Source organism: Silurus aristotelis, assembly GCF_946808225.1.
Source record: "Silurus aristotelis genome assembly, chromosome: 15".
Lineage (NCBI taxonomy): Eukaryota > Metazoa > Chordata > Actinopteri > Siluriformes > Siluridae > Silurus > Silurus aristotelis.
The window spans coordinates 15417014-15444229 of record NC_139588.1 but is presented as its reverse complement, the minus strand read 5'-3'; the positions used below and the strand labels follow the sequence as shown (position 1 = coordinate 15444229).

Below are 27216 nucleotides of genomic sequence, written 5' to 3'. Positions count from 1 at the left end.
ATAATTTCTTCTTTCTTCTTATTTTTTTCAACTTCTTGTTTAACTGTAACATTTCTTAAATAGTTAACATATGATTTGTTTTTCATTAGATGAGCAGGGTACCCCATTAGTAAACCAGGAAGGTATGGCTTTGTTTGGTCATGGTAGGGACAGTCGGCCTGTGGTTAACCCCAAAGATAAGTATCTCACTGTGGGAGGGAAACCAGTAGTGGGCTTGGATCGTCCTATACCCAGTACTACAACACCAACAACCACAACTACCACAACACCTTCAACTACAACTACAACTACATCCACCACCACCACCACTACCACTACCACCACAACCACTGCTGAACCAACAACAACAGAAATTACAACTCTGGAGTCTACAACTGAAGCTTTGCCAACCTGTCCCCCTGGAACATTTGCTAGGCTGGATAACAATGACATGCCTATTATGGATGCTAATGGAATACTGGACTGCTACACAAGTGGTGAGCTTTTTAAAAGTTTATGCACATTCTCCTGGTCCTTTTAAACATATGCCAAATACTACTGAAATACCATGTTTATACGTAATTAAAATATTAAAAACTATTTTAATAAAGAAGTGGTCAAATAAATTGAGGTGGTCTTATAGCTGCACATAAAAAGATTTAAGGCATGTTTGTTGAGATATTCTGATCATTTATTGCCAAAGAAATGGAGAGTTCAAATTAAATGAAAGAGTGTTTGGCTTACCATTCCAAATAATTTACTATTAAATAATATGTTTTCAGGAAATAAAAGCCAAATATTAATTTGGATAAGGATTCAGGACTATAAGCCGCTACTTTTTTCCCACGCTTTGAACCCCGCGGCTTAAACAATGAAGTGGCTAATTTATGGATTTTTCCTCGGTTTTTCCCGATTTCACAAACTTCATGATAAAAAACTGAGCCCCATAACATTAGACCAATGAAATTGCCGAACGGGTTCAGGTGAACCAATGAAAATCTTTATATTAAATCAGATGCGCTCCCACTGAATCGGGCCGCACCACATCATAAATATGGATGAGGTTCCTCTGACGTTTGACCTGCTGCTCACTCGGACTGTCTACAGGAAATGCGAATCATTCGTCACGCTGAAAACAACCGGGCATAAAAAAACACACTTCACCTGTGTTCTGAGCTGCACGGCATCGGGAGAAAAGATTCACCAATGGTGATTTTTAAACGCAAGACGATGCCAAAAGAAAAACTCCAGGGAGAAATTGTTGTGAAAGGAAGGAGGAAGACAGTAAACAATGACTTTCTTGGTAGGCTACTGTTTAGATACAAGCCATGTAACAGACACTGTCTTTCGTTAAAGCCTGTGCAAAGTTCATAAGTTTTAATGTAGGCATATAGACATATGCCTACATATGCGGCTTATAGACAGGTGCGGCTTATTTATGTCCAAAATAAAAATCTTTGTATAATTCAGTGGGTGCGGCTTATATTTGGGTGCGCTTAATAGTCCGGAAATTACGGTATACTGTATATCAATCAGCCATACCTTTTTTTAACTACCTGCCTAATATTGTATACAGCCATAGTCCATAGAAGAATGGATTCCATGAGACCTCAGACTGTTAACTAGGTATCTGGTACTTGTTAAAAGGAAAAAAATGCACTTGGTCTTCAAAATGTGTAGGATGGTGGTACATGTAACATCAAATGGTATGCCAGGATAAAGAATATTCTGTAGGGCACTGCCCAGAGCATTAAACTTCTTCCACCAGCTTGCTTCTATAGTGCATTTTGGTGCCACCAGTTGTACTTTTATGTACGTACCAGATTTATTAGGCACTATGCACTGCATACTGGGAAAACTGGGACTCAGTTTTGTAGCTTTCACCATTTGGCTCCTGCCAAAGTTACTCAGATTATCATTCTTTCCCATTTTTCTAGCCTCCAACACATTAAAATTAAGAACTGACTGTTTACTTGCTAATTTTTGCTAATTGTCTGTAGTTTTAATGACAGTTGATCAGTGTATGCTTCTCTATTCTTAAATGAGAATAATTACTTGCTATTACGTCTATATACTAAATATATTTGGGTCATAATGTGTGGCATTATATCATCAAGCAGGTGTGAATACTGCAGATGCAGCACAGTGAATTGAAATCGACTAACAGGAAGAACTTTGCCTGTGTTAAGACCTTAATAAATACCTCAATGAGATAAAAAGAAACAACACAATTACATTATATTTAATTACTTAGGTAATCATCTATGCTGTTATGTTAACACTGTCACTGTTCCTTTAACTTTCAGATGAGTTTTCAATGGAGACCACCATGTTTCCTACCACCACTCAGCTGCCTACTACTATTTATGCCCCTACTACTGATTTCCACACCTTTAACAACAGCCCAATCTCTGAGTTTGATGCTGCTGGCAAAAAACGCTTCACAGGTAAACTATCTTTGTCTTCTAGTTTTAAAACCATAATCCTCAATGTTCCTTTTTAATTTAGTTTTATTATAAGATGACATAAATGTAATTCACCTTCATATGGCTCTCAGAAAGTAATATGAGTCTTTGCCTAAATTTTATTTGCTCTTTTGGTGTGGCTCATTTAAGTTAGTCAGATATGTAACTGATACATCTGATCCCTCAGCTTCTTTAATGTGGTTCGCAAAAGATCTATGATTACCTTCACAAACTGAGAGAGAAAATGAGACAGAGGGGTGGAGGGATATAGATTTAGCCCTATAAAGAGCCTTTAATTCTTTTGTTCCAGGTAGGAAAATGTATATGAAATTGGGATACACTCAGCACTGTGAATGATGGCAGTTGTTTTAATTTAACCACAACAGTAAAAAAAAAATCTAGTAATTATCTTTCTTGTGAAGTGCTTTAAATAAAAAAATATACAAAAGATTTATAGTAAACTACTTTTTAATGTGCACTGGCCTGGACTCCACAAGCTTGTGTAAAGTAAATCAGAAATCTAAGATTTGTATAAGAAAGAATCCATCAAAGTCAGAAAAACGAATCTTTTGTACAAAGTAGTTAACATTATTGATATCAAAGTGTCACATTTCCTTAAATAAATACAATGACCTAAAAAGGCACAGAATATTCAATATGAAACAGTCAAGATATTTGTTATATTTTTCACAATTCTAAAGCCTTCTGCATGTTTTAAGTTTAATATATAAATATTGAAAAAATATTTTTTTATAGATAGATAGATAGATAGATAGATAGATAGATAGATAGATAGATAGATAGATAGATAGATAGATAGATAGATAGATAGATTGATTGATGGATTGATGGATTGATGGATTGGATTTGGTATTTAAATTTGTAAAGTCAATGCTGTGTTTATGGCCTGTGTCCTTTAAATTTATTATTCTGCTCACAGCTGCAGTCTTTTTCTGATTAAGTCTTTTGTACATTGAACCTGTTAAAGATGTTGAATGCAGGACTGGAAGTTAGAAAAAGGTAGTGTGATTTTACTGTAAACATTATTCCGGCCAATACTCCCTCTCCAGCACAGTCTGTAGAGATAAAGTATGCTGTTAGCATAACAGCAGCTTGTCTGCTTTGCTCATTTTCATTACCCGGCTCAAGCTTTTGATCTGAGGCCAGCTTAAGGCATGTGACTCGTGGTGGAATGGTCAAAGACCTCCTACTTAATGATTTCCTACCTTCTCTGTTTCTGAAGGGTTTTTTTTTTTTGTTCAGAGCTGTGACTTCATTAAAATGTAACTACAGGAAAGAGGCTGAAAAGACAACCCAGCCGTCAATAAAATCTTTATATCCAGTCAAAGGATGACAGCTACTGGCCTGTTAATCAACTGCTTTGACCAAATTTATTTTAACCTCTTAGGTTCCTTTACATTTCCAAATCCTTTCTCTTTCCAGTAACTGAATGGAAAACAATGCACACAGTTTAAGCCAATATTACGTTATAAATTTAAGGCCCTAAAGTGTCCACAGTTGCTTGGAGTTTAAAAGGTCACCTACAGTGAAAAAGGTGTAAATATTGTCAGAAAATGGCCCTGACCTGAAGATCCTGTTTTTCTGAACATTAAACCACGTTCTTAAAGTTCACAGTGTCTCATGGCTCCTCTAATGTGCTTTTCTTGGCACCAACTTTACATCAACAGCTTTGTCTGGGAAACGCATACAGAAACACTCTAAAAATGAGCAACGTAATAAGCCAGCTCCTTGTTGTTTTACAAAGGAGTCCCACAGTGGTGCTCAGGCCTGCTGGACTGAGAGAGCAAGCACAGATGTCAACACCACAGATACCAGTGGAGCCAGTAGCACCAGTGAAGAACTGATATTGTAACACTTAGAATTCTCTAAAAAGCCTGATTTATGACATTGAAAATTAAATCTGCGTGAGTTGGGGAAAAAAAACAAAAAATATTTTTATTTTTAACTAATGGCAGTCGGCCAGGTATTCTCACCCTGGGAAAAACAAAAACATTATAAACTAAAGTTACACTAAAATATGCAACAGTGGACTAGAAAAATGAGGTGTAGGAAATCTGCTCGAACAACCTGACAGTTATGAAAGGGCAAAATTTAATTAATGGAGAGTCTGCTTTAATACAGAACAGGACACTCAATACACAATGACCATGGTTGATTATACTGACAGAAAACAAATATGGCTCAGCAAGTAGACTGAGGTACCCTGAGCTGACCCTAAAACACACTGTCAGAGAGAAAGTGTCAATCATTGTCACTCTTTAAAGCTATTAACAGGCCTTTTTAAACCTTCTGGTACATCTATGGGGTTTTTTTGTTGAGCAAATGCAGTTATTCCAAAGCACATTTCCTTATCACACATGAAACAGAGGCATTTGGTTATTGTCTCATAACTCAATGCACTGTGACGTGTGTATGTCTGTAACTGCACATGTTTGTTCTGGTCAGCAAAAGTCTCATGGAGCATTTGATTAGCTCCAGGTGTGTGTCTTGTAACCCAATCAAATTTCTGGAAGTTCTCCCAGCTGTCAGGCTATAGAAATCACAGAACCACAATGAGCCAGCAATAGAGACAAATTCTACCTAACAGCTACAAAACTGACAACAGATAACAAATAAACAATAGTTTCAAATAACAGCCCCTTCTTGCCCTCAAAACAGACCAGAGAACCACAATGAGTCAGAAGTTTCATTCAGTCACCTCGACTATACCAGGAATGTAGAATATGCGGTCCAACCCCAACTGAAAAAGTATTTTATTTCTCTAGTTATTGCAGAATGTGGAACGCATTAATATAGTGTTCTGCTGATGACTAGACTAAGCGACATTAAAATATTTTGGACTTTCACTTGAGCCCCTATTTGTTTTCTTTTCTTAGCTCCATATGTGAACTACATTCAAAAGGATCCTGGTGCTCCCTGTTCCCTGACCGAGGCTCTAGAGTACCTGCAGGTGGATGTGCTGGCTAATCTTATTGAGAAGGACAGAGTTACACCCAGCCAAAGGCAGCCGCCCAAAAACAAGCCACATAACATCACTGTGATTGCCATGGAGGGCTGTCACTCATTTGTTATTCTGGACTGGGCCCGCCCGTTGAAGGATGACATGGTGTCAGGTGTCACTTCTGCTCAAATCTTATATTGTCCCGCAAATAAAATTTGGCTTTGTTTTACATGAAAGTGAAAATGCTTTTCGTATGCCTTTAGGATCATTGTCATTTGTACATTTGGAAGAATCCTTAAAGGCTATGTCAGACTCAACTTCAGGGGGGATTAATATCAGGGAAGGAGTGGAACTTGTTTAGGATGCAATGAAGTCTTAACCACCCTCAGAACTTTTTTTTTATTCTTATGTACAATCTACAACACCTCTTTATCCCTCTGGAAGAACCTTTAATTGTTTTTAAATAGAGCATCTTTGGGAAGCTTTAGATTGGTAAATATCTATAAAAAACCTAGTGAACTGTTTATAAGCACACATTTTTAAATGCAAGTTCATAAACGCCACCATCTAGAACTCTCTAACTGTCTTCCCCCTTTAAAACCCTTCTAAGAAGTGTAAAAGTATTAACATTTCAAGTACTCCTTTAGACCCTCTTACAAAAGGCTCTGTGAAAAAGGATCCCATTGTACTGTTTTACTGGTACCTTTAGGCTGGACAGTATTGTTTCACATTTAGTTTATAAACATAGCTTTTCCTTTCATGAGTTATAAGACCAGGTAACCCCTTGAGTCACTAAGATTACTGGATTTCCTTGTCAGAATTAATAACTTATTCTCTCTGTGCGCTATAAATATGTTCTCTGAATAGAGGAGAAGAGATTTGAAACATCCATGAGACTGCATGATAGCTAAAACAGATTGTTTTCATAAGTCTGTCTTCTCCCCCGAATAGTTTAATTCCACACCATCTCTCTCTCTCTCTCTCTCTCTCTCTCTCTCTCTCTCTCTCTCTCTCTCTCTCTCTCTCTCTCTCTTCTATACTATGTTTATTTTTTTGCAACTCTAACTTCTATCCACACTATTGCAATGCTAAACTCAATGTACATGTATTAGCATACACACATACACACACTTGCTTAATGTCTTGGAAGGATTGGTGCTTGTTTATCAGTTTATCCATGATTTTCAAGAATGTAGCAGCAAAAACATTTTTAAAACTATTCATATAATTGTAATAAATTAGTTCTCTTCTGTGCATCACTGATGGCTTTTTCTGTAGGTTACATGGTGCACAGTGCCTCCTATGATGATGTCCTGAATAACAGATGGTCATCCAGTCTCTCATCTGGAACCCACCTAGCTGTGGAGAACCTCAAGCCAAACTCCAGGTGAACTATATTTCTTATGTAAATACAGATACGTCATTCTGCAAGCAAGTTTTCTGTTTTTGTAGGGGGAGGTTTTAGTGAGAGTAAGTCTTAAATGTAAGTACCAAAACTGGAGTGCCAGACCTAGATTGGCCAATGCTTTGGTCAAGTGAAATACATTGTGGTATTTATGCCGTGTCTCTATGCCTTTGAACATGGCATGGCTCATCTTTGCTTATTTTTATGCAAAACAAAATTGTAACCAAATACATTCAGTGAGCAGCTGTTCTGCCTCAGTAATAACTATGTGTAAATTGACAAATGCATAATGACAGCATTTCATTAAAGTGTGTGTGTGTGTGTGTGTGTGTGTGTGTGTGTGTGTGTGTGTGTGTGTGTGTGTGTGTGTGTGTGTGTGTGTGAAATACTCTAGCGACACAAAAATTTTGAGAAAGAACTGATTGTATTATAAATATATTGAGGTTTAATTTTTTATTTCTACATTATTTTATTATATGTAATAAGTCTTTTTAATTATGTCTCCTCTCAAACTATTTTTAATTTATCTTTGACATTGGCAGTTTAGAGTCTATTTCACTGCAGGGTTAAAAGAAATCTCAGTGGTTCATTAGCTGCTGTTCAGCAGAGGTTGTTTCACTACAGGCAGAAAGCTGCTGGAACTTATCACATGCTCCTTCTTAGAATTTCATCTATTTTGTTTTGTCAACTTGTCACCTGGTGCTTCGCTGAGTTTCCTCCTACACTCTGTACCCTAAGACAGACCTGTTGATTTTTTTAAACTGAAAATCTTTCTTTCTTCTTCTTTGTTTTTATGCAATCTATCGAGCATGCTAACAGGGGCAAAAGCATCTGAAACCCAATTAAAGATGCAAATTCATGGTATAAGAAAAAATGCAGTTTGAACAGAATGTAAGTGTAAAGATATGACTGAATTCCAGTCAATCAGATATATGTCTGTGAAAACTTTTTTCATAGGCTACTTAAATTCTGATTGGAAGTATAATTACGTTAGCATTTACAGTCATTTGTAAAGCTAGCATTCTCAGCTAAGTCATGCCTCCAATCATTTAATGGAAATATTTAAAAGGAAAGCTTAAAAATGCCCAGTCGGGGTACACATTGAAATTCTACTCTGGTTTCGATCCTACATAAAAGACTGTTACCAATTAGTTAGCATAAACTGAGCCTGAAAGAATACATATAATAGTTTTAGGTGCCATATTTTCTGTTTACATACATCCAACATCTTGTACAAGCAATTCGCAAACACAGGCTTTTGCTTCTATACTAATTACAGTTAGATTTGTCGGTTTGGCCCCCAATTAGCTGAAGAACTATGCAGAAAAGGTCTTTTGTGAAATTTTTGATGCTGGTTTATCATTCCTACAAGAGAAACTGAGGACTGAGAAACTATTGGATGCTTTTATAAACTCTAGATTAGACTAGCTGCCCTGCTAAAGAACCTGAAACATCGCTTGACGTAGTTTTCGTTAGTTTCTTCTTTAATCAATATCAGCTAGTCTGTAAGTGTGAGTACAAAGTCTATTCAATTACAGAGTTTGGCACATGACATTTAAAGCTCCGAATAGTTTCAAAATCTATGCTGTATTTTTGGTCATGTAAGGTGTTTATGTGTCCCATTTAACTGTAAACAAGCAAGTTGGTGGATGATGTACTTCAGTTGTTGCTCCTGCTCCCCAGATTAATTGCATTGTGTATGATCAGTTTCATTTGGTAAAACCTATAATAGATTTACTGCAATAAATTCAGTGAAACAGAAAGGATAAATGTGTAATGGAAATGCTGCAGGCCAAAACTTTTTAAGTTTTTTTCCGTATGTGCAGGAAGGTGATGTAAGAGTTTTAAGATGTTTCAGTGAAGATGAGCAATTTTGGGGAAAATGCTTGAAGGTGCCAATGTAGATGGAAAGCATTTTAAAATAAAATATAGAAAAAGCAGTTTTAGATCTATTTGGATTAAAGTGGACATAGCCTTAACTGGTGGAATATGTTTGTTTGCATTTATTAACATTAAGAAGCCGGATCAATAACAGTGTAAAAAAAAAAGAAATTATTTTTAGAAAATAGAATTTATGATTCACAATCTCACAGATTTTTTGTAAATGTATTAGTGACCTACATTATTAAATGTCATCTTCTTCTTTCGGCTGCTCCCTTTAGGGGTCGCCACAGAGGATCATCTTTCTCCACACTACTCTGTCTTCTACATCTGCCTCTTTTAAATTAACCACCTGTATGTCACCTGTTCCTCCTTCCTGATAACTCCATCCTCATCAGGAGAATACTGATATACCTCATGTCTCTCCTCTGCACATGTCTAAACCATCTCAATCATGCCTTCCTCACCTTGTCTTCAAAATATCCTACATGCGCTGTCCCTTTAATAAGCTTGTTTCTAATCCTGTCCATCGTCGTCACACCCAACGAAAACCTCAACATCTTCAGCTCCGCTAACTCCAGCTCCAACTCTTGTCTTTTACTCAATGCCACTGTCTCTGAACCAGACAAAATGGCAGGTTTCACCACAGTCCTATAAACTTTCCCTTTCACTCTTGCAGACACTCTTTTATCACAAATCACTCCTGACACTTTTCTCCACCCACTCCACCCTGTCTGCACTCTTTTCTATACTTCTCTAACACCTATTATTTTACACTGTTGACCCTAGGTACCTGAACTCCTCCACCTTCTCCACCTCTTCTCCCTGCAACCGCACCACTCCACTGCCCTCCATCTCATTTACACACATGTGCTCTGTCTTTCTCCTACTGACTTTTATTTCCCCTCTCTCCAGTGCGTACCTCCACCTCTCCAGGGTCTTGTCAACCTGCTCACTTCTCTCACCACAAAAAACAATATCATCTGCAAACATCATAGTCCATAGTCTGATCTCATCTGTCAACCTGTACATCATCACTGCAACCAGGAAAGGTCTCAGAGACGATCCTTGATGCAGTCCCTCCTCCACCTTGAACCAGTCTGACGTTCCTACTGCACACTTCACTGCTGTCACACTGTCTTCATGCATACCAGCCTTACATACTTCTCTGACACAACCTTGGTAAACAGTAACCCAATTTCCACCTGTACCTTGTTGGTTAACAATACCTGTAGCGGTCGTTGGTAACCCAGGCCTTGACCGATCCGGTATGTAATTTGGGCTTGTGATCCGCATATTTAATTTGGTATGTTTTACACTTCCTAACTCAACCCTCCCTATGTATCCAGACTTGGGAAGAGTGCACTGGCTTGTGCAACGCTAATGGCTGGGTTGACCAACATAATTTAATGTGCCTTAGCATAAATATATTTTTGTTAATATGTACCGTTTTTATGTGAAGCACTTTTAAACCAAACAAATATCCCACAAGTCACTAAGCATGACACAGAATAAGAGCAGAATTTAAGTTTCTGATCTCACTTCTATCAACACTAAGAAGGAGCTGATGTCATCCTATGGCACATCGAACCTATAATTCTAATATCAGACCTCAGTTTATACATCATCTTTTTCCATGCAAATATAAACTATTTTGATTTGTGCCCTGGGGTGGTTGTTTTTGTTTAAAGGTCATAAATCATGACAGAACATAGCAGTTGCTAAGAAACAGGCGAGTTTTTTTTTTAAGTTTTCAGCACAGATCATTAACCATCGTGTTAAACGAAAGGTGGATTTGTGCATTGCAAGATTTACTTCACATATACTGGCACACTAGTATATACCAGTGGTACAGAACGGCTTTAGTTCTGTAAGTCATAATTTATATCAGCATTACACCCTAGTGAAAAATATGACTCATCCTCAGACCAAAAGCTATATCTAGATCCTTACTAAAGCATACATTGAATGGATTTATTCAAAAAGTCTTATTATGTAATGGGCAAAATTACTGTATGTTTCAACACCCACTCCCAATATTTCTCTCTCTTCATCCATGATCCAACAGGGACAGCATTCAGTTTACTAAGTATTTCAAAAGGAACAAGATTACATGTGTAATTCGTTTCAAACGAGCTAAAGATTATTGCCATTTTATGTTGCATAAAGTGGCTAATATGGCGCATATGTCCATTCGTGAGTTCTTGGCAGTTCCATTAGAACAGCCTTTACACTCCTCAGACACATTGTGCTAATAAATCTGTGACTTGTGTCTCTCTTATGAACCTTATAACAGACAAAAACACACTGACATATTCAGATTTTTACATTGGCTATAGACATGCTCTGTAGTCATGGTTGCAGTAAACCTAAAATGTGTTTTTGGACTGCCTGGACATTTCTCACAAATGTGGAGCTACCAGATCTGGCCATCATCACCAGTGTATGTGTGTGCGTCACATTCCTTTACATTAAGCTCCTTGCGCACATAAAAAGCAGGTAGTCTTGAGTCTTAAGCTGATCAGCCGACGGCAGTAGTCTGATCTGGTGACTGTTTTTCAAATGATGTGCTTGCAGACAGTCATTACAGATGTCAGAATGTAGATAGTTTACACGATTGGAATGTAGAAATGAAGATTGTTTTTCTAGATTTTGTGTGTGTGTGTGTGTGTGTGTGTGTGTGTGTGTGTGTGTGTGTGTGTGTGTGTGTGTGTGTGTGTATATATGGGGTTAGGGTTCTGTTTTCTTAGTCTGTCCTTGAAACAATATGACTGACATTTCAGAGCAATTGCCACCTTTAAAAATAAAACATACAAAACCGTTGACTCAAGGACACAAATATTTGTAGAAAATATGACTGCAACTTTCTAAATATTTAATTTACTACTCACTTAATGTCAAGGGAATGGGATAAAATACACAGTCACAATTGCACACACTTCCCCTTGTCTCCATATCCTAAGATGTTTGGAATTGTCCCTGTAATTCGCTCTTTATTTTGGTCAGAGTTTCCACATAGCTTCTCTAATCTGATCCAGCCAAACAGATATTATGTCATTAAAAGAGTCGCAAATAAAAAGAGGCGAAGCGTGAAGTGACCTTCTGCATGCGCGCACACACACACACACACACACACACACACACACACACATATACAAACACATACACGCGCACACACACACACACACATACACATATTAGACACTGGAAAAGGCTTCATTCTTCTTTCACTATGCATCATAAATGTCTGTTTTTTCCCTTTTTTTTCTTGCTCCTTCTTGCTCCTCTGTTCAGATATTGTTCTCTTTAAACTCATATGACTGCCATCCTTCACTCAAGTAGAAGTACAGATACTCATGTTTTAAAAGACTCTGGTAAAAATTTTAGATACTGACTACACTTTTTCACTCAAGTTAAAGTAAATAAGTTTGGGTTTTGACATGTACTTAAGTAAGAAGTAGAGATTACTACTACATGTATTAGTGTCACGCTGGTAACTGGACCTCAGATCATATTAATAAATTAATACAAAATAATTTCAATTTACCTAACGAATGTATCCAGGCTAAACAACCAGTATATAGAACACAAGCAACGCAAAGAAGAAAATGATCAGGTGATCAATAATGTCTCAGTTCTCACTCATGTTTACATCACTGACTCCCTCTGTCTCATCCATGTTAACCCCATACTTCTTGTTGCCTTCTGCTTTGCTCGTTGTTAGTTTCGCTGGCTAGCCTACATTTGTGGTGTGTGAGAGCCAAGAAATGATACACCAGTGGTAGGTTGAAAAAGCGGCACAATTACAAAAAATATGTTGATGGGCTAAAAACGTGAGAAGAAAAAATATCGATCATGTCACAAAATAGATGAAAACTAAAGTAACGAGCATGTTTTGAATATGTAAGAAGTAGAAAGTACAGATATTTGTTTAAAAATTTAACGAGTGAAAGACAAAAAATAAATAATGAAGTAAAGTACTTATACCAGGGCAATTCAGAGTCACCTGTAGAGCTTTCAAACTGATACTGGAGATATAGAGGAAACCAAATAGTCCGGCAGAAACACAGGAACAAAATGTGAAATGTCTCACAGATGGTAAGCTGAGCTCAGGATCAAACCTGGGTCCATTGAGCAGAATGACAATAATTGTTACCTGCTGCAGCAACAATAAACAAATAATAATAAAATAAATTGAAATAATTCTATTAAAATTTGTAAGTTTTTGTTATTTGAAATAGTAAATAAAAGTAATATATTTAAACATGTTTCTTTGTGTCTTTAGGTATTACTTCAGAGTTCAAGCAAAGAATGTTTTTGGTCTGGGGCCAATCAGCGAAACTTTAACATATGTTACAGAATCAGGTGAGGAAGCACCCTAGTTTAGGGACAGCTTTATTTTTTATTAATTAACTTATTTTTAACATATCTTTTTTCTAAATAGAAAATATTTTAGCATTATCTAAACATCTAAGCAAAATGCTGTTATTTTTTTTCCACAGATGACCCTCTTCTCATAGAGAGACCTCCAGGTACAAGACACCTATTACACAGCAACTGCACACTATGGACTTATAATAGGATGTTATTTTAAGCACAGACATAATCATATTCACTCGCAACGATTCAGCTAGTCTCTAATAAATTTGTCAAACACATTATTTCTGTTTCCCCAGGTGGTGAGCCTATTTGGATTCCATTTTCCTTTAGGTTCAACCCTACCCATAGTTCCTGTAAAGGAAGTCAATTTGTCAAGCGTACCTGGTACAGGAAGTTTGTGGGTGTGGTCCTGTGTAACTCACTGCGCTACAAGATCTTTATGGGAGATGGACTTAAGGGTACTATTGAAGATTTTATTTGCATATTTTTACATCTTTGCTACAACAGTGTTTCAGATTTACCTTGCATTAATTATATATTTAAGCCCTGTTGTCTCATTTTATTCAGTTTCATTTTATTTATACAGACAGATAGCATATAAGCAGTGATGGCATGCATTTGTAATGTAAGCTGTAGGAATAATTTATTTGTAGCTTCACTATATTAATAAATACTGACATGAATGACATTTGCAACCCTTCTGCTGAACATAAAAATTCAGTTTTAGTGATTGTGGAAAAAAAAGTGTAAAGTGAAGCTAGTTGGCTTTTTTCCAAAAAATAAATAAAAATCTTTCTGATTGTTTAATACAGTTTATCATATAGCAGCTGGAAGCCTAAGAGATGCATTCATTTTATGTTTGGGTTTTATGTGTGATACTCTAGTATTGATAGTGCTAAAAGAGACTGAGAACAAGGACATTAGACATAAGCCTGTTGTAATTCTTTTTAAATCTGTTACTTAATGTTATGTATTTCTAAACATTTTACAAGCATATCCATATTTAAGAAAAAGACAAAAAATCTTTAGTTTGTGACCCATCATGATTTTGAATTTGAAACTCCTGCTCTAGTCCAATTTGTACATTAAAATTTGTTCTAATCTTGTTCAAATTCAAATGCCTGTATTGTACATAATGTGTAACGTGTGTCCACCTAGACACACGTTACACATTATGTGGACACCTAGAGTGTCCACCTACAGCTTGCAAGTGTTTTGACTTTCAGGTTAGGCACTCACACTTATTCTCTCCCTTACATTTTCAGAAACGTTCTACAGTATTGCTGATTCTTTTGGCAACGGAGAAGACCACTGTCAGTTTGTAGACTCACATTTGGATGGAAGAACAGGCCCACAAACTCTTTCAACCTACCTACCCCCAGCTCAAGGTACTAATCCAAGTAGTCTCAAAAAGCACTGGTCTCAGTGCTTTATTTTGGCATTGCTGCTTATTTTTCATTAGGAGCTCTAACCATGTGACTTTTTCTGTATTTCAGGTTACTATCGCTCATACAGACAAGAGCCTGTAAATTTTGGGCCCATAGGCAGGCGTACGCCTCATCAGTTTGTGGGCTGGTATGAGTGTGGCGTCCCTATCCCTGGGAAATGGTAACAGAGGACATTCTGAGTGCCAGTTATCAATTCCTACCACACCCAGCCTTTCTGAATTATAGGTCCAAAAAAAACAAAAACAATTACCAAACGCAACAATTGAAACCAACATGTTTCTTTTAGAGAGGACATTATACCTCAAATAACATTTTCTATATAACTGTTCCAGTATCAAGCACCTTTTAAAAGCAATCTGTATATTAGGAAATACAAGCATGTGTGCTCAAACTATTAACAACATTATCAGGTACATTGAATAACTGCCAGTGACAATGGCTTTGATGGCTTCTTATTACTGTTGGTAACATTAAGTAGTTTGATACAAACTCTTACCATTGCAATGACATACAATAATGATGTAACAAATGATTGTCTACGATTATATTTTTTTGTATAATTTTTAATAACTTTGCTAGTTTTGTACTCATGTTTTCTATCTTCTTACCTTGAATGGCAGATTGCTTGGAAATATTGCCCATATTAGGGCAGATAAAAAAGGTAAATTTATTTGCTCAGGAAGGTCAAATACTGAATAAAGAAGTACATCACCTATATATACTATATATTTCGAGTTTTATGTTACACAGACAAAATAATATTATCATTTTAATTCATTCATTCATTTTCTCCCGCTTATTCGTAATTCGGGTCGCGGGGGCAGCAGTCTAAGCAGGCCCCCGCCTTCGACTGCTGCCCAATCCTCACAGCACCATCCCTTACGGTCCCTCCTGCAGGTGGTGAGCCCACGGGAAGGTATCATTTTAATAATTGATGAAAATATTAATTTGTTGAGGGGAGGTTTTATCAAGTAAACCTGTTGCATCCCAGTAAACCAGTGTTGATTTATTATTGATAAGGACTTTAAAACATTTGTATACATCGATCTGGATAAAGGATACATCTACGATCTGGATACATCTATGAAATGCCTTAATTATAAATGTAAATCAAGTGGACCAAGTTTGAACATGTGAGAGAAAAGTACAGAAATTGTAATTGTAAACAGTAATTGTTTAGTTTTAAAACTGATTAACAAAAGATGGACCATTACAAAGTGAAGCACATTTTCAGCTCCAGAGTCAAGACATAATCCAGAGGTAATCTGTTTTTTATCCTGCTTTGTTTAAACTGGATGTCTGGTACCATATTGCTAGCATGGTTTGGAATAGTTAACAACTTGCGTTACATAATAATACATGTGCTGTTTGTCATTAGCAATTAATCTATGAAAAAAAAAAAAATACTGGAGACACTCATCTCATTCACTTCCAGTAATGAATAATACATCACAATTCAATACTATAAGACTGTTGAAGTGTACAGTACAGCAACTGCCTATAGGTGGGTCTTCAAATATAAATATAAAAAAATTATGATAATGTTTAAGGGACAAATTGTAAAAAAAACAAACAAAAAAAAAAAAAACATAAATACATTTACAAAATAAATCACTAATCAATCTATAAATCATTATAGGAATCCAAATAATGTTTAATAATGCAATTCATTTTATTATATAATATGCTAATAATATACAAACAATTCCGAAAAATGATCTTAGGTGAGAATAAAGCGAGAATAAAGCCTTGGCAAATGATTTGCAACCATATTTTGCAGATGATCATGCCTACTGTAAAAATATCACTATTTCTAAATGTAATACATACATATAACACTGCTGGGATGCTAAGGATGCTGTTATCAGTAAAATAGTAGTTTATATTTCCTTAAAATTAAGGATTGAGGTTGAGGTTGTTGTAAAGCTTGCAAGCAGAGTTAGTAACACTGATCCCCCTACAAACATCTTCTTCCTATGGCTTATCCCATTAGGGGTCGCCACAGCGGATCATCTGTTCCTCTACATCTGCCTCTTTCAAACCAACTACCTGCATGATAAACCTCCTATCTGGTCTTCCTTTTTTCTTCTTTCCTGGTGGCTCCATCCTCAGCATTCTCTTACTGATATACGCCATGTACCTCCTCTGCACATGTCCAAACCATCTCAATCTTGCCTCCCTCACCTTGTCTCCAAAACGTCCTACATGCGCTGTCCCTCTAATAAACTTATTTCTAATCTTGTCCATCCTCGTCACTCCCAACGAAAACCTCAACATCTCCAGCTCTGCTACCTCCAGCTCCACCTCCTGTCTTTTACTCAATGCCACTGTCTCTAAACCATACAACATCGCAGGTCTCACCACAGTCCGATAAGCATTCCCTTTCACTCTTGTAGATAATGTTCTATCACAAATCACTCCTGCCACTCTTCTCCACCCACTCCACCCTGCCTCCACTCTTTTCTTTACTTTTCTATCACACTCTCTATTACTTTGCACTGTTGACCCCAGGTACCTGAACTCCTCCACCTTCGCCACCTCTTCTCCCTGCAGCCGCACCACTCCACTGCCCTCCCTCTCATTCACACACATTTACTCTGTCTTACTCCTACTGACTTTCATTCCCCTTCTCTCGAGCACATACCTTCACCCCTCAAGGCTCTTCTCAACCTGCTCCCTACTCTCATGACAAAAAACAATATCATCCGCAAACATCATAGTGCAGGGAGACGCCTGTGTGACCTCGTCTGTCAACCTGTCCATCACCACTGCAAACAGGAAAGGGCTCAGAGCCGATCCTTGTTGCAGTCCAACCTCCACCTTGAACCAGTCTGTCGTTCCCACTGCACACTTCACTGCTGTCACACTGTCCTAATACATGTCCTCACAAACTTCTCTGACACACCTGACTTCCTTATACAATACCACAACTCCTCTCTCGGCACCCCACAAACACACAACTCTTTCTGATCTTCTCTATACTTCTCCATCAACCATACTGTTGCTCACAGATAGTCACCTTTTCTCTCAGCCTGGCTTCCACTACTCTTTCCCATAACTTCATGGTGTGACTGATCAACCTAATTTCCCTGTAGTTATCACCTTACAAACATATAGGCTCAAATTAACCTGTAACATCCACCTTCTATCATAAATTAAACCTTATTACTTATCTCTAATATTTACCACCTTGTATAATCTCTTGTCAAGTGAAAAACAAACATGTCTTTATCAGTATCTGAATCAATTCCTATGCATAACATTATAAACATTTTGGTTTTACATATGTAGATTTCCTCTTCAATCCAGATCACAAGTTTAAATCTGCATAGTGAGATATTCAGTACAAACCACTGATAATGTTTCCTGAAACCATTTCTGAGTTAATTTGGATGTATGTCATAATCTCTTTAAAGAATCCACCTTCAGCCAAGTCTTAAACAAGTTCTGGGATAAAATATTATGGTACTTAGCAAAATTCCCAATCACATCAATCTTTACAAGGACCCTAGACCACTAGCAGCAATAAAGCCAAAAAGCATCAATAATCTATTGTAAAATATCAGTGAGGATCCATGTGCCATAAAGAGGTTTAATGCAGATCATATGAAAAAAGCTGGAATCCAATGGTTAGGTGATTAGGTGATCTAGCGTAATAATCACACCAGATCATAGAATAAACTGTCCAAAGGAGCTAGTTTACAAGGCTTTTGAAATGTTATTTATTCATTATAGCCCAGGTTTTGATTAATAGTAAACTCTTTTATATCCATGACCTTCCTGGCAGCCATTCTCTTTTTCCCCATGCTGTTTTTCACTATCGTGATGAACGACAAAAACATTTAGATTTGTCTGCAAATTCATATTTTAACAAAAACATCAGCAGACTTTTTGAAGAGAACTTTATTAGTTTTTCTATATATTTCAAATAATATACTTTTAAGTGAAACTATTATTTATGAGATTTCTCAAATCTGAAATCCTATGAAGAATGGCATTTCCTCTCAAGATTGGTCAGGTTGAATGGGACCATCAGTGGACTGCCATTTTAAGGTCTCTACAGAGATGTTTAATAGGGTTTAAGTCAGGGCTCTGGCTGGGCCACTCTAAGACATTCACAGACTTGTCCTTATGCCACTCATGTGTTGTGTTTGTGGCTTTTGAACATTCTATTCCATATTTCATTTCCATTTGTTGTTATAAGAACTTGTTTCTTTAATTCTTGCTATAACAATTACACACTCTTGTGGGCCGCTCCAACCCATGTAAACCATATCTTCATGGAACTCACTTTGTGCATGGATGCATTGTCATACGCAAACAGGTTTAGGTCTCCTAGTTCAAATGAAAGCAAAATATGGATCATAGTATAATCATATATAGTTATATATTTATATGTCTCTAAATATAATTATTTGTAATAGCCTACAGTCCAGCATATGAAATTCTAACACTGTCCTAACTGTTTTCCACATGCTACTTAACTATGTCTTTTAAAAGTAGGTCATGCACCATGCCTGGAAAATTTTACCATTCGCATTGAGGGGATTAAATCATAGAAAGTATGTTTCGGGTCAATCCTAAGAGAAGCAAGAAAAGAGAAAGAGATTCAGACGAAAAGAGTCTGAGTTTGTTTTTGTTTTCTCAGATGGAAATGCCAACTAGGTTTAGGTATTTATTTATCTTATTTGCATAATATAATTCAACCAAATGTGTTTCTTGAAATGTTTGCGTACTTGCTATTTAACTGTGCATAACAAAAAAAACATGTTGGCCCTTTTTGGTGAGCACCTGGTCTAGGTCAATGTTTAAATATAGTTTTAAAAAGATTAGATGATGTCAGCTAAATGTAATTTATCTTGTGTCTGTTAATTTCTATTACACTTGAAAATGCAATGGGTGATTCAATGGAAATGAATCATTCCATTGCAAAATAATATGTAGCATGGCAGGTTACACACTATATAATAATAATAATAATATATATGTATAATGTATGTCTCTAAAGTGTCTAATAGTTATAATTAAACATTTTAAGGACTGAGCTGGCAATGAAATATATTATGAGTTTAATTTAGTTTATTAGACATAAAAAAGTACATATTACCAAAATATACAAATGTACTGTCAAGCATGCCAAGTATGAACACAGAACCACCAAAGAACCACAACAAAAAATGTTGAATGAAGTATGAGTGTATAAATGTAACACAGATTTGTTTTTCTCACTTAAAAATAAAATAAAATGTCCAGTAATTGTAACACATTAATACATTTCTAAACTAACTCAATTCATTGCTCTCACTTTCTGTGCGAGTTTAATGCACTTTTCCATCCATTGGCTTCAATGAAAATTAGTTAGTCATTAATTTGTTGTATATGATATGTCCAACATTCAATGCCATGGCATTTAAGGAAAAGTACATCTCAAAAACAGCTTTATAAAATTTGAACAAAACCTTCTTGAAGTATTATTTTATGACCTATTAAAACATGGTGTTATTAGAATGAGTAATTCTTTCTTTATATATCTTTCAGTTTGCTTGTATGATATCATCGTCTACACTAGATATCACTGGTTTGTGCTGAGTGTTTTATGGCATGATCCAGTCACTTAAAAACTACAGCTTAACCTTACAAGGCCTCATCCTATTGCTTAGCAATTATCATGAATGACATGAGAATATCATCATGATGTATAGAAATTAACATAAATAAAATGCCAGTATGTGCCCTTGAGGCACTGGAAATATTCCTGTCATTTGTAGAATGACATTTGCATTACCTAAATGAAAGTAGCACAAAAAAAGACACTTTCTGGATGGAAGCATTTGTTACAAAGTTCAGCATTGATGGAGTCTTTCTAAATGTGCAAGCTTCCATTCCACAGGCACTAATGCACTGCCATACCATCAGAGATGCAGCTTTTTAAACTGAACGCTGATAACAAGCCAGATGGTCCATCTACTTTTTAGTCCGGAGGAAATAGTGTCCATGGTTTCCAAAAAGAAGTAAAAATTTAGATTTGTCTGACCACAGAACATTTTTCCACTTTGCCTTGGTACAGTTTAAGTGAGCTTTGGCTCAGAGAGGATGGCGGTGTTTCTGGATCATGTTAACGGATACTTTCTTCTTTGCAAAATAGAGATTTAACCTACATTTGTGGATGACATGGCAAACTTTGTTCACAAACGATGATTTCTCTAGATGTTAAGGAGCCCATGCAGTGATTTAATTACAGAATCATTACCTTATTAAATGCAGTGCCCCGTCTGAGGTCCCAAAGATCACAGGCATCCAATATGAGCTTTGCCCTTTTCCATTGTGCACAGAGATTTCTCCATATTCTTTGAAATATTTCATGATATTATGCACTGTAAATGATGAGATATTCAAATGTTTAACAATTTTATGTTGAACATTATTTTGATATTCTAAACAATTTCAAAGAATCTGTAGTCTTTCACAGATTGGTAAGGCTCTGTCCATCTAACCTATTAGTTACTAAATGTTTCAACAACTGCATAATTGTACAACTGTGTAAATCTCAACTTTTTTGAGATGTGTTGCAGCCATCAAATTCAAAATGACCTTATTTACAGTTTTACATTTACAGTTGTACCTTTCCTCAGTTTAAACATTGGATATATTTTTTAAGTTTAAGTGTAAAGAAATATATATGCTTATGATATTTGCAAATCATTGCACAGTCCTAACTTTTTGGAATTAGGGTTGTATGTGTACTGCACAATATACTGTATGTAGTGTTATTAAAAATGTAAGGCTATATGTTTATAATCAATAAATATCCTAAATCGAATACCACATAAATACAGTACAATTGTACCATTTTAAGGCCCAGCTCAATATCAGCCAATAAATATTTTTGATATGGTTGTTATTATAATAACGTTCATTATGATAACCTTCGGACATTCAGATTCAAGAAGATTTTGCGACGAAACTTTAACAAAAAACTATTCCAGATGTAGATTTAAATCTTTAATAACTGAGACAGTGGTAACATTAAAAAGAAGAGAAAAGAAAAGAAAAACTTCCTGAGAAGTTTAAATTTAAGTTATAAACCTTGAAAGGAAACTCAAACCTGGAAGATGCCAAATAGTGATAATAGTATTACTCTGCTACAACTGTTGAGTACTATGAAAAAAACACTGAAGTATGTTGGAAGGATTGTGAATATAAGCATAAATATAAATAGGAGGCCTGTGATCATTTTTTTAAGATTTAGAACAAAAAAATAAAAGATAAAATAATAATAATAATAATAAATAAAAAAGATGTACTACTGAGATCTAACCAATACTACAACCTCCTGGCTTTCTTTCTGAATTTACCCAACATATTGATCCATACTCTGTAAAAACAGTCTTAGCTTTTAGGCATTTTACAGCAATTTGAACCTATAATAGCTTCCTGTCACTTTTATATCCTATTATGATGAACAGCACACTGTCACTGTAAAATCTTTACTTCATTTAATCAATAGAAGCCTAAAGTTGCATAGGCATACACAGCTCTGCCTATGGTGAGAATCAGAATCAGAATCAGAAAAAGGTTTATTGCCAGGTACAGCAAAGGGTTTTGCAAAAAGCACTTCACAGTACTACAAATTTGTCAGGTGCAAACATATACAGATACGAAATGTGTACAACATTTTTAAATGAACTAGAATAATTTTAATAGATACTGTATTTATAAAGAGGGTTTGCATGGGAAGTAGTGCAATTTACAATGTAAAACTGAAAGTGACTGTCCAAACATATATACAAATATATGTATATATGTATCTTACTTTGTATACAAAAGTGAGATTGCATGAAAAGTAGTGCAATATTCGAATTTGAAAGTGAAAGTGACTGTCCGTACGTTTCTTTTATTTCATTTCATTTTATTTTATTTTATTTTTATTTTTGTATTTTTGTATTTTTGTATTTTTGTATTTTTTTAATTTTTTTAATTTTTTTAATTTATTTATTTTATTTTATTTTTTTTTGGGGGGGGGGGGTATCTTGGGGTAAGTAGGGCACTGTGCAGTAGGCTGACTGCATTGGGGAAGAAACTGTTCTTGTGGCGTGAGGTCCTGGTCCGGGTGGACCGAAACAAGACTGAAGAGGGGAGGGATTGGAAGAGTTCGTTTCCAGGATGAGAGGGGTCAGCTGCGATCTTGGCTGCATGTCTCTGGGTTCTGGAGACGTACAGCTCCTGGAGAGATGGGTGACTGCAGTCGATATACTTGTCAGCAAAGCGGATGAGACGCTGCAGCTTGGCCTTTTACCTGGCTGTAGTTGCAGCAACCAGACCGTGATGGAGGAATTTGATTATAGATTTGATTATGGTATTGTGGAAGTTCACCAACATCTTCGCAAGGAGAAGGCTGTAGGAAATACATCCTCTGTTGAGCTTATGTTCTGCTCCCACTTGAGCTCCAGGGTGATGATGGTGCCCAGGAATCGGAAGGACTTGACAGGTGTCACCGAAGAGTCACAGAGGATGACAGGGGAAAGGGGGCTGGGCCCTTCTTGAAATCTACACAAGATCAAATTAAAGCCTTAAACCAGTGTTATGTTGTGTGTATATCATACTGTTAGGAAACATTAGAGAAAAATTGTACATGGTAGAGGGAAAAAAAAAACAGAGCTCTGCTGAGTTCTACCTCTAGCATTTAATAGGTAAACAAGCTGTCATTCAATGAAAATATATCATGATAGTATTGTTAGTTAGAACTCCAGCTTTATTTTAGATGTCAAATGATTGATGTATCATGTATTACAGAGAGAATAAACTGGTGATATGAACTCAAAATTATGTTTAGAGTCTAGAATATTTGCATCTGTTCCTGTTTAATTTGCCACATTTTTAAAGAAATAACCCCGATTATCCACTGATGTAGATAAGGTAATCAGGTAAACATAAATTTTTTATGGGGCAAAACAAAATTAACTAATAACAAGACTTTAAACAAAATTGAGAGGCTATCATATTAAACTTGCAATATAGGCTAGTATTATCTAGATAATCTATACAGTAACCCTGAGATATAAAACATTCCAGAACATAAATGAGCTGAAATCTAATCTAGGTATGTGTAGAAAGATATAGACCATAATGACTCCACTGAGCTAAATGGGGATGTGCAATTATTGCACAAGACCTAGCAGTTTTAGCACAAGACATCCCAAAGCCAAGAAATTCCAAAACATTAAAACATGCTAACATGTTATGAAAGGAAAAAATTAAGTTTTCAGCTATAGTTACTGAATATAGAGTAACATAAGAGATAGATACAACTTCATTGACACTGCATATTATGGGTAAACAGAAATGAAGTGCAGTTTACCATAAATTCAAAATAGTATCACATATAAAACAAAAATGTAATATATAGTAAGCTATGATTAACAAGGATCTGCATGAAGGTTGACTTCATTTACTTTAAAACTTTGTGTAACAAACCATTGTACACAAATCTAATCTATTTTAATCATATCATTTTTGTGACTTCCATGTCTCATTTATATGAAGATAAAAAATCATTCTTTAAAGGAATTCATTTTGTCAAAGCCACAGAATACCTGTTTCCTCAACACTGCTTTTAGCATCATCACATTCACCAGCAACTGGTCCACTAAGCTCTTATATTTATTTACATTTTATTTACTTATTTGTTTAATCTGCCATCATTATTTATCTTTTTCTTCCTATCAGTTTAATTGCACTTTATTTGTCTAGTCTAATACTTCCACAAGTACAGAAAAAGTCATTTTCAACACTGAACTAATTACAAGTAAGGTCTTAGATTGGTACAATTATGGCTACCAAAGAAAAGACCCTTAGCCAAGTTGTGCTTGTGGGCCAAACAACTAGAAAACACACTAGTGCAATTTCAAAAACTGACCGTAAAAGTTTTAAATTATAAATCATTCTTACTTGATTTATTATTTTCTCTTCCACCTATACCTTTGTATTCAAACCCCATGTGTTCAATATATCTATTTTCAAACGATTATTTTAAACTGAAAAGCACGTAAATCCATTTCTTCCCTGAAAAAAACAGAAATGATGTACAATCTTTCCTAATGTTTATGCTTGTAGTGATTTTCCATCCAGATCCTTTTTTTTTCTCAAAACAAAAACCTTCAAAAACACTTGTGCGACTCAGGTCATGCACCATAAAAAGTTCATAATTCCAGGAACCTCCCCTTCAAAGAACAGATATGTTTTCTAAGCTGTAGGAAAGTGCACCACAAAATACACAAAGACACAAAATGCACAACAGATTTATTTAGATGGATGTTCATAATGTGCAGGCAGTGGGTCTGCGTTCACACAGCGATACTGATATTATGTGCTGTGTTACATAATAGACCGAGTGCCCCCTCCCTAACACAGCTGCCAGACACATGGACATGAGCACTGCATTACAGTCAGCAGACAGATGGCTATTTATGATTGTGTACTTAGGTGGGACACACAGACAGACTCTGCACAACTTTCCCATGAGACACAAGCCTGCTGTGTGCTTAAATTAGTGCTATTTCCCAATTAGAATAGAACCATCTAAAATAAATGATCAACACCTAATAAGTATGAAATTAATACATTCATGTTTGCTTAGTGGTTTTGAGACATATGCATTTCCAAACCACTTCTTATACTTTCGTGTTTGTTTTAAAAGGCTGTTTATATACAACCTGACTTAATGATCATTTTTTGCACATTAAAAATACATTTAAACCTTAAATCATTTATTTGTTCATTGGCAGTAACTGCTTTAGGAGGTCAGGGTTATACTGGATTCTATCCCTGTATTACAAATCAGGAATACACCCCTTGTTTGAATATGTGTGAATATGTGTATGCATGGACTCCTGTAATGGACTGGCATCGATGCGAGTCCATTACAGGAGTCCATGCACACACATATTCACACACGTGTTTAGTCTTCAAGGCAAATTAGAGCTACTAATAAACAAATTACAAAAAAATCCAAATGTGAGTTAACGATAATCGTTGAATTCTAAAATATTGTAAATGAATTATTAAATTGCTGTCATGTATTTTTGTATTTAATGCTCAGCTTGTTTGTCATGTTTGTTTGTCTAGCCATGTGCATTTTATTTTGGTTCATGTCTCATCTCCACTTATGTCTTGTCAGTGTTTGTCTCCCCAGTGTGTAATTATTATTTCCATTTATTTTCTTGTTGCCTATTGATTAATTTCTTCAGTACTTCTTTCAGTGTCTTGTACTGCTATACCAAGCCTTTGTTACTCTGTGGTAGTGTTCATGCTCATGTTTAATTTTCAGTTACTTCGGTTTACACATTGATTTGTGATTTCTGCCTGTATTCTGATTCACATTCTGGATTTGTTTGCCTGTTTAAAACTAGAGTCTCAAAATGCACGTCTGCTTTTCAGGACTGTGTTTAGAGGCAGGGTCATTGAAATTTTGTAGATCTACCTCATTGTTAAATAAATAAAAAAATGCAAAAACAAATATAATTATTATAAATTACCATTTAACTTATTCAGATCATCTCTATGTGAAGATTTTAACAGTGACTGAAAAGCACAGGCAACTGTATGTACTGCTAGGGAGGGATTGAAATCCAGTGACAACATTACGAGTTTAATGTCTGTTAATTTCACAAACACACTATTCATTTTCTCCCCTCTATATGTATCTCTACTATGGTGGTGCTGTATATGTGGAAAGCTTGGCTCAAAATCTGCAACATGAGACCCGGGGACCAGCGGGGCACTACCGCTCTTTTATGGCTCCATAAAATGACTTCTGCTCTGGCTCTGCTTCCACTCTGCACCTTGTTTTCTACCATGCCATACTTCTGTCCAAGGCCAGATATTAATCAAGGAATGGAAAATAAAGACTTTAGTATGTGAAACTATGTAACTGAATCTTGTCACTACAGCATAATAATTTATGAATTGCTGCACAAGTACAATGAAAGAGCTGTAAAAAAGAATAAATAAATAAGAAAGGTTGCAGTTTTTATTGAGAATTCATGCTGACAGTTTACTTGAAACCTCCCTCATATTGGGAAACGCACAAAAGAAAACATGATTGAATTCATATTCCTGTCCTCCATTATTTAATTTCACCTTCTCCTATTATTTAGCTTTGATTATGTGATCTGAGGTACATTTTTACCTCTCTTTAACAACTGCTATAAATCATTAGGAAGGAATGACAGCTTCTCTATAATGAGGGCCAGCCTGGCTCCAGTAGGCGTTACTGTGAAATAGCTGTCCTTAATAACCCCGACACAAAAGCAGACAGCCTACACAGTTTACCTCTGCTTTCCTGCCGTGTATTTTTTCCTGTAGTAGATAAAGCTTTCAAAAATCTGGCTGTATATAAATGTGGATTATATAACCTAAATTTAGACAAAACGTGGGAGTACATGTATGTGTGTTTGTAGTGTGTGTGTGTGTGTGTGTGTGTGTGTGTGTGTGTGTGTGTGTGTGTGTGTGTGTGTGTGTGTGTGTGTATAGATAATAATAATAATAATAATAATAATTTAATAATAATAATAATATTATTATTATTAATGATAAATAAAAAAAACATTTCAATAAATCATTTATTGTTAACCATACATTTATTTTGGAACATAACCTAATTTATTTCCAGATTATCCAGAAAACAATCTTTTAGAC

The 27216-nt window shown here is 35.8% G+C and overlaps 1 protein-coding gene across 2 annotated transcripts in view; it reads left to right on the top strand.

Annotated features, from left to right (window-relative positions):
- Positions 1 to 15237, top strand: part of fndc1 (fibronectin type III domain containing 1) — a 41116-nt gene extending 25879 nt beyond the window's left edge. For both annotated transcript variants that reach the window (XM_083562211.1, XM_083562210.1), the window contains 9 exons: positions 90 to 476; positions 2286 to 2426; positions 5342 to 5578; positions 6685 to 6793; positions 12978 to 13057; positions 13195 to 13224; positions 13369 to 13530; positions 14338 to 14460; positions 14569 to 15237. In XM_083562211.1, coding sequence (XP_083418337.1) covers positions 90 to 476; positions 2286 to 2426; positions 5342 to 5578; positions 6685 to 6793; positions 12978 to 13057; positions 13195 to 13224; positions 13369 to 13530; positions 14338 to 14460; positions 14569 to 14684 — 1385 coding nt within the window. In that variant the 3' untranslated portion in view covers positions 14685 to 15237. The remainder of the gene's footprint in view (positions 1 to 89; positions 477 to 2285; positions 2427 to 5341; positions 5579 to 6684; positions 6794 to 12977; positions 13058 to 13194; positions 13225 to 13368; positions 13531 to 14337; positions 14461 to 14568) is intronic.
- Positions 15238 to 27216: the final 11979 nt, after the last annotated feature.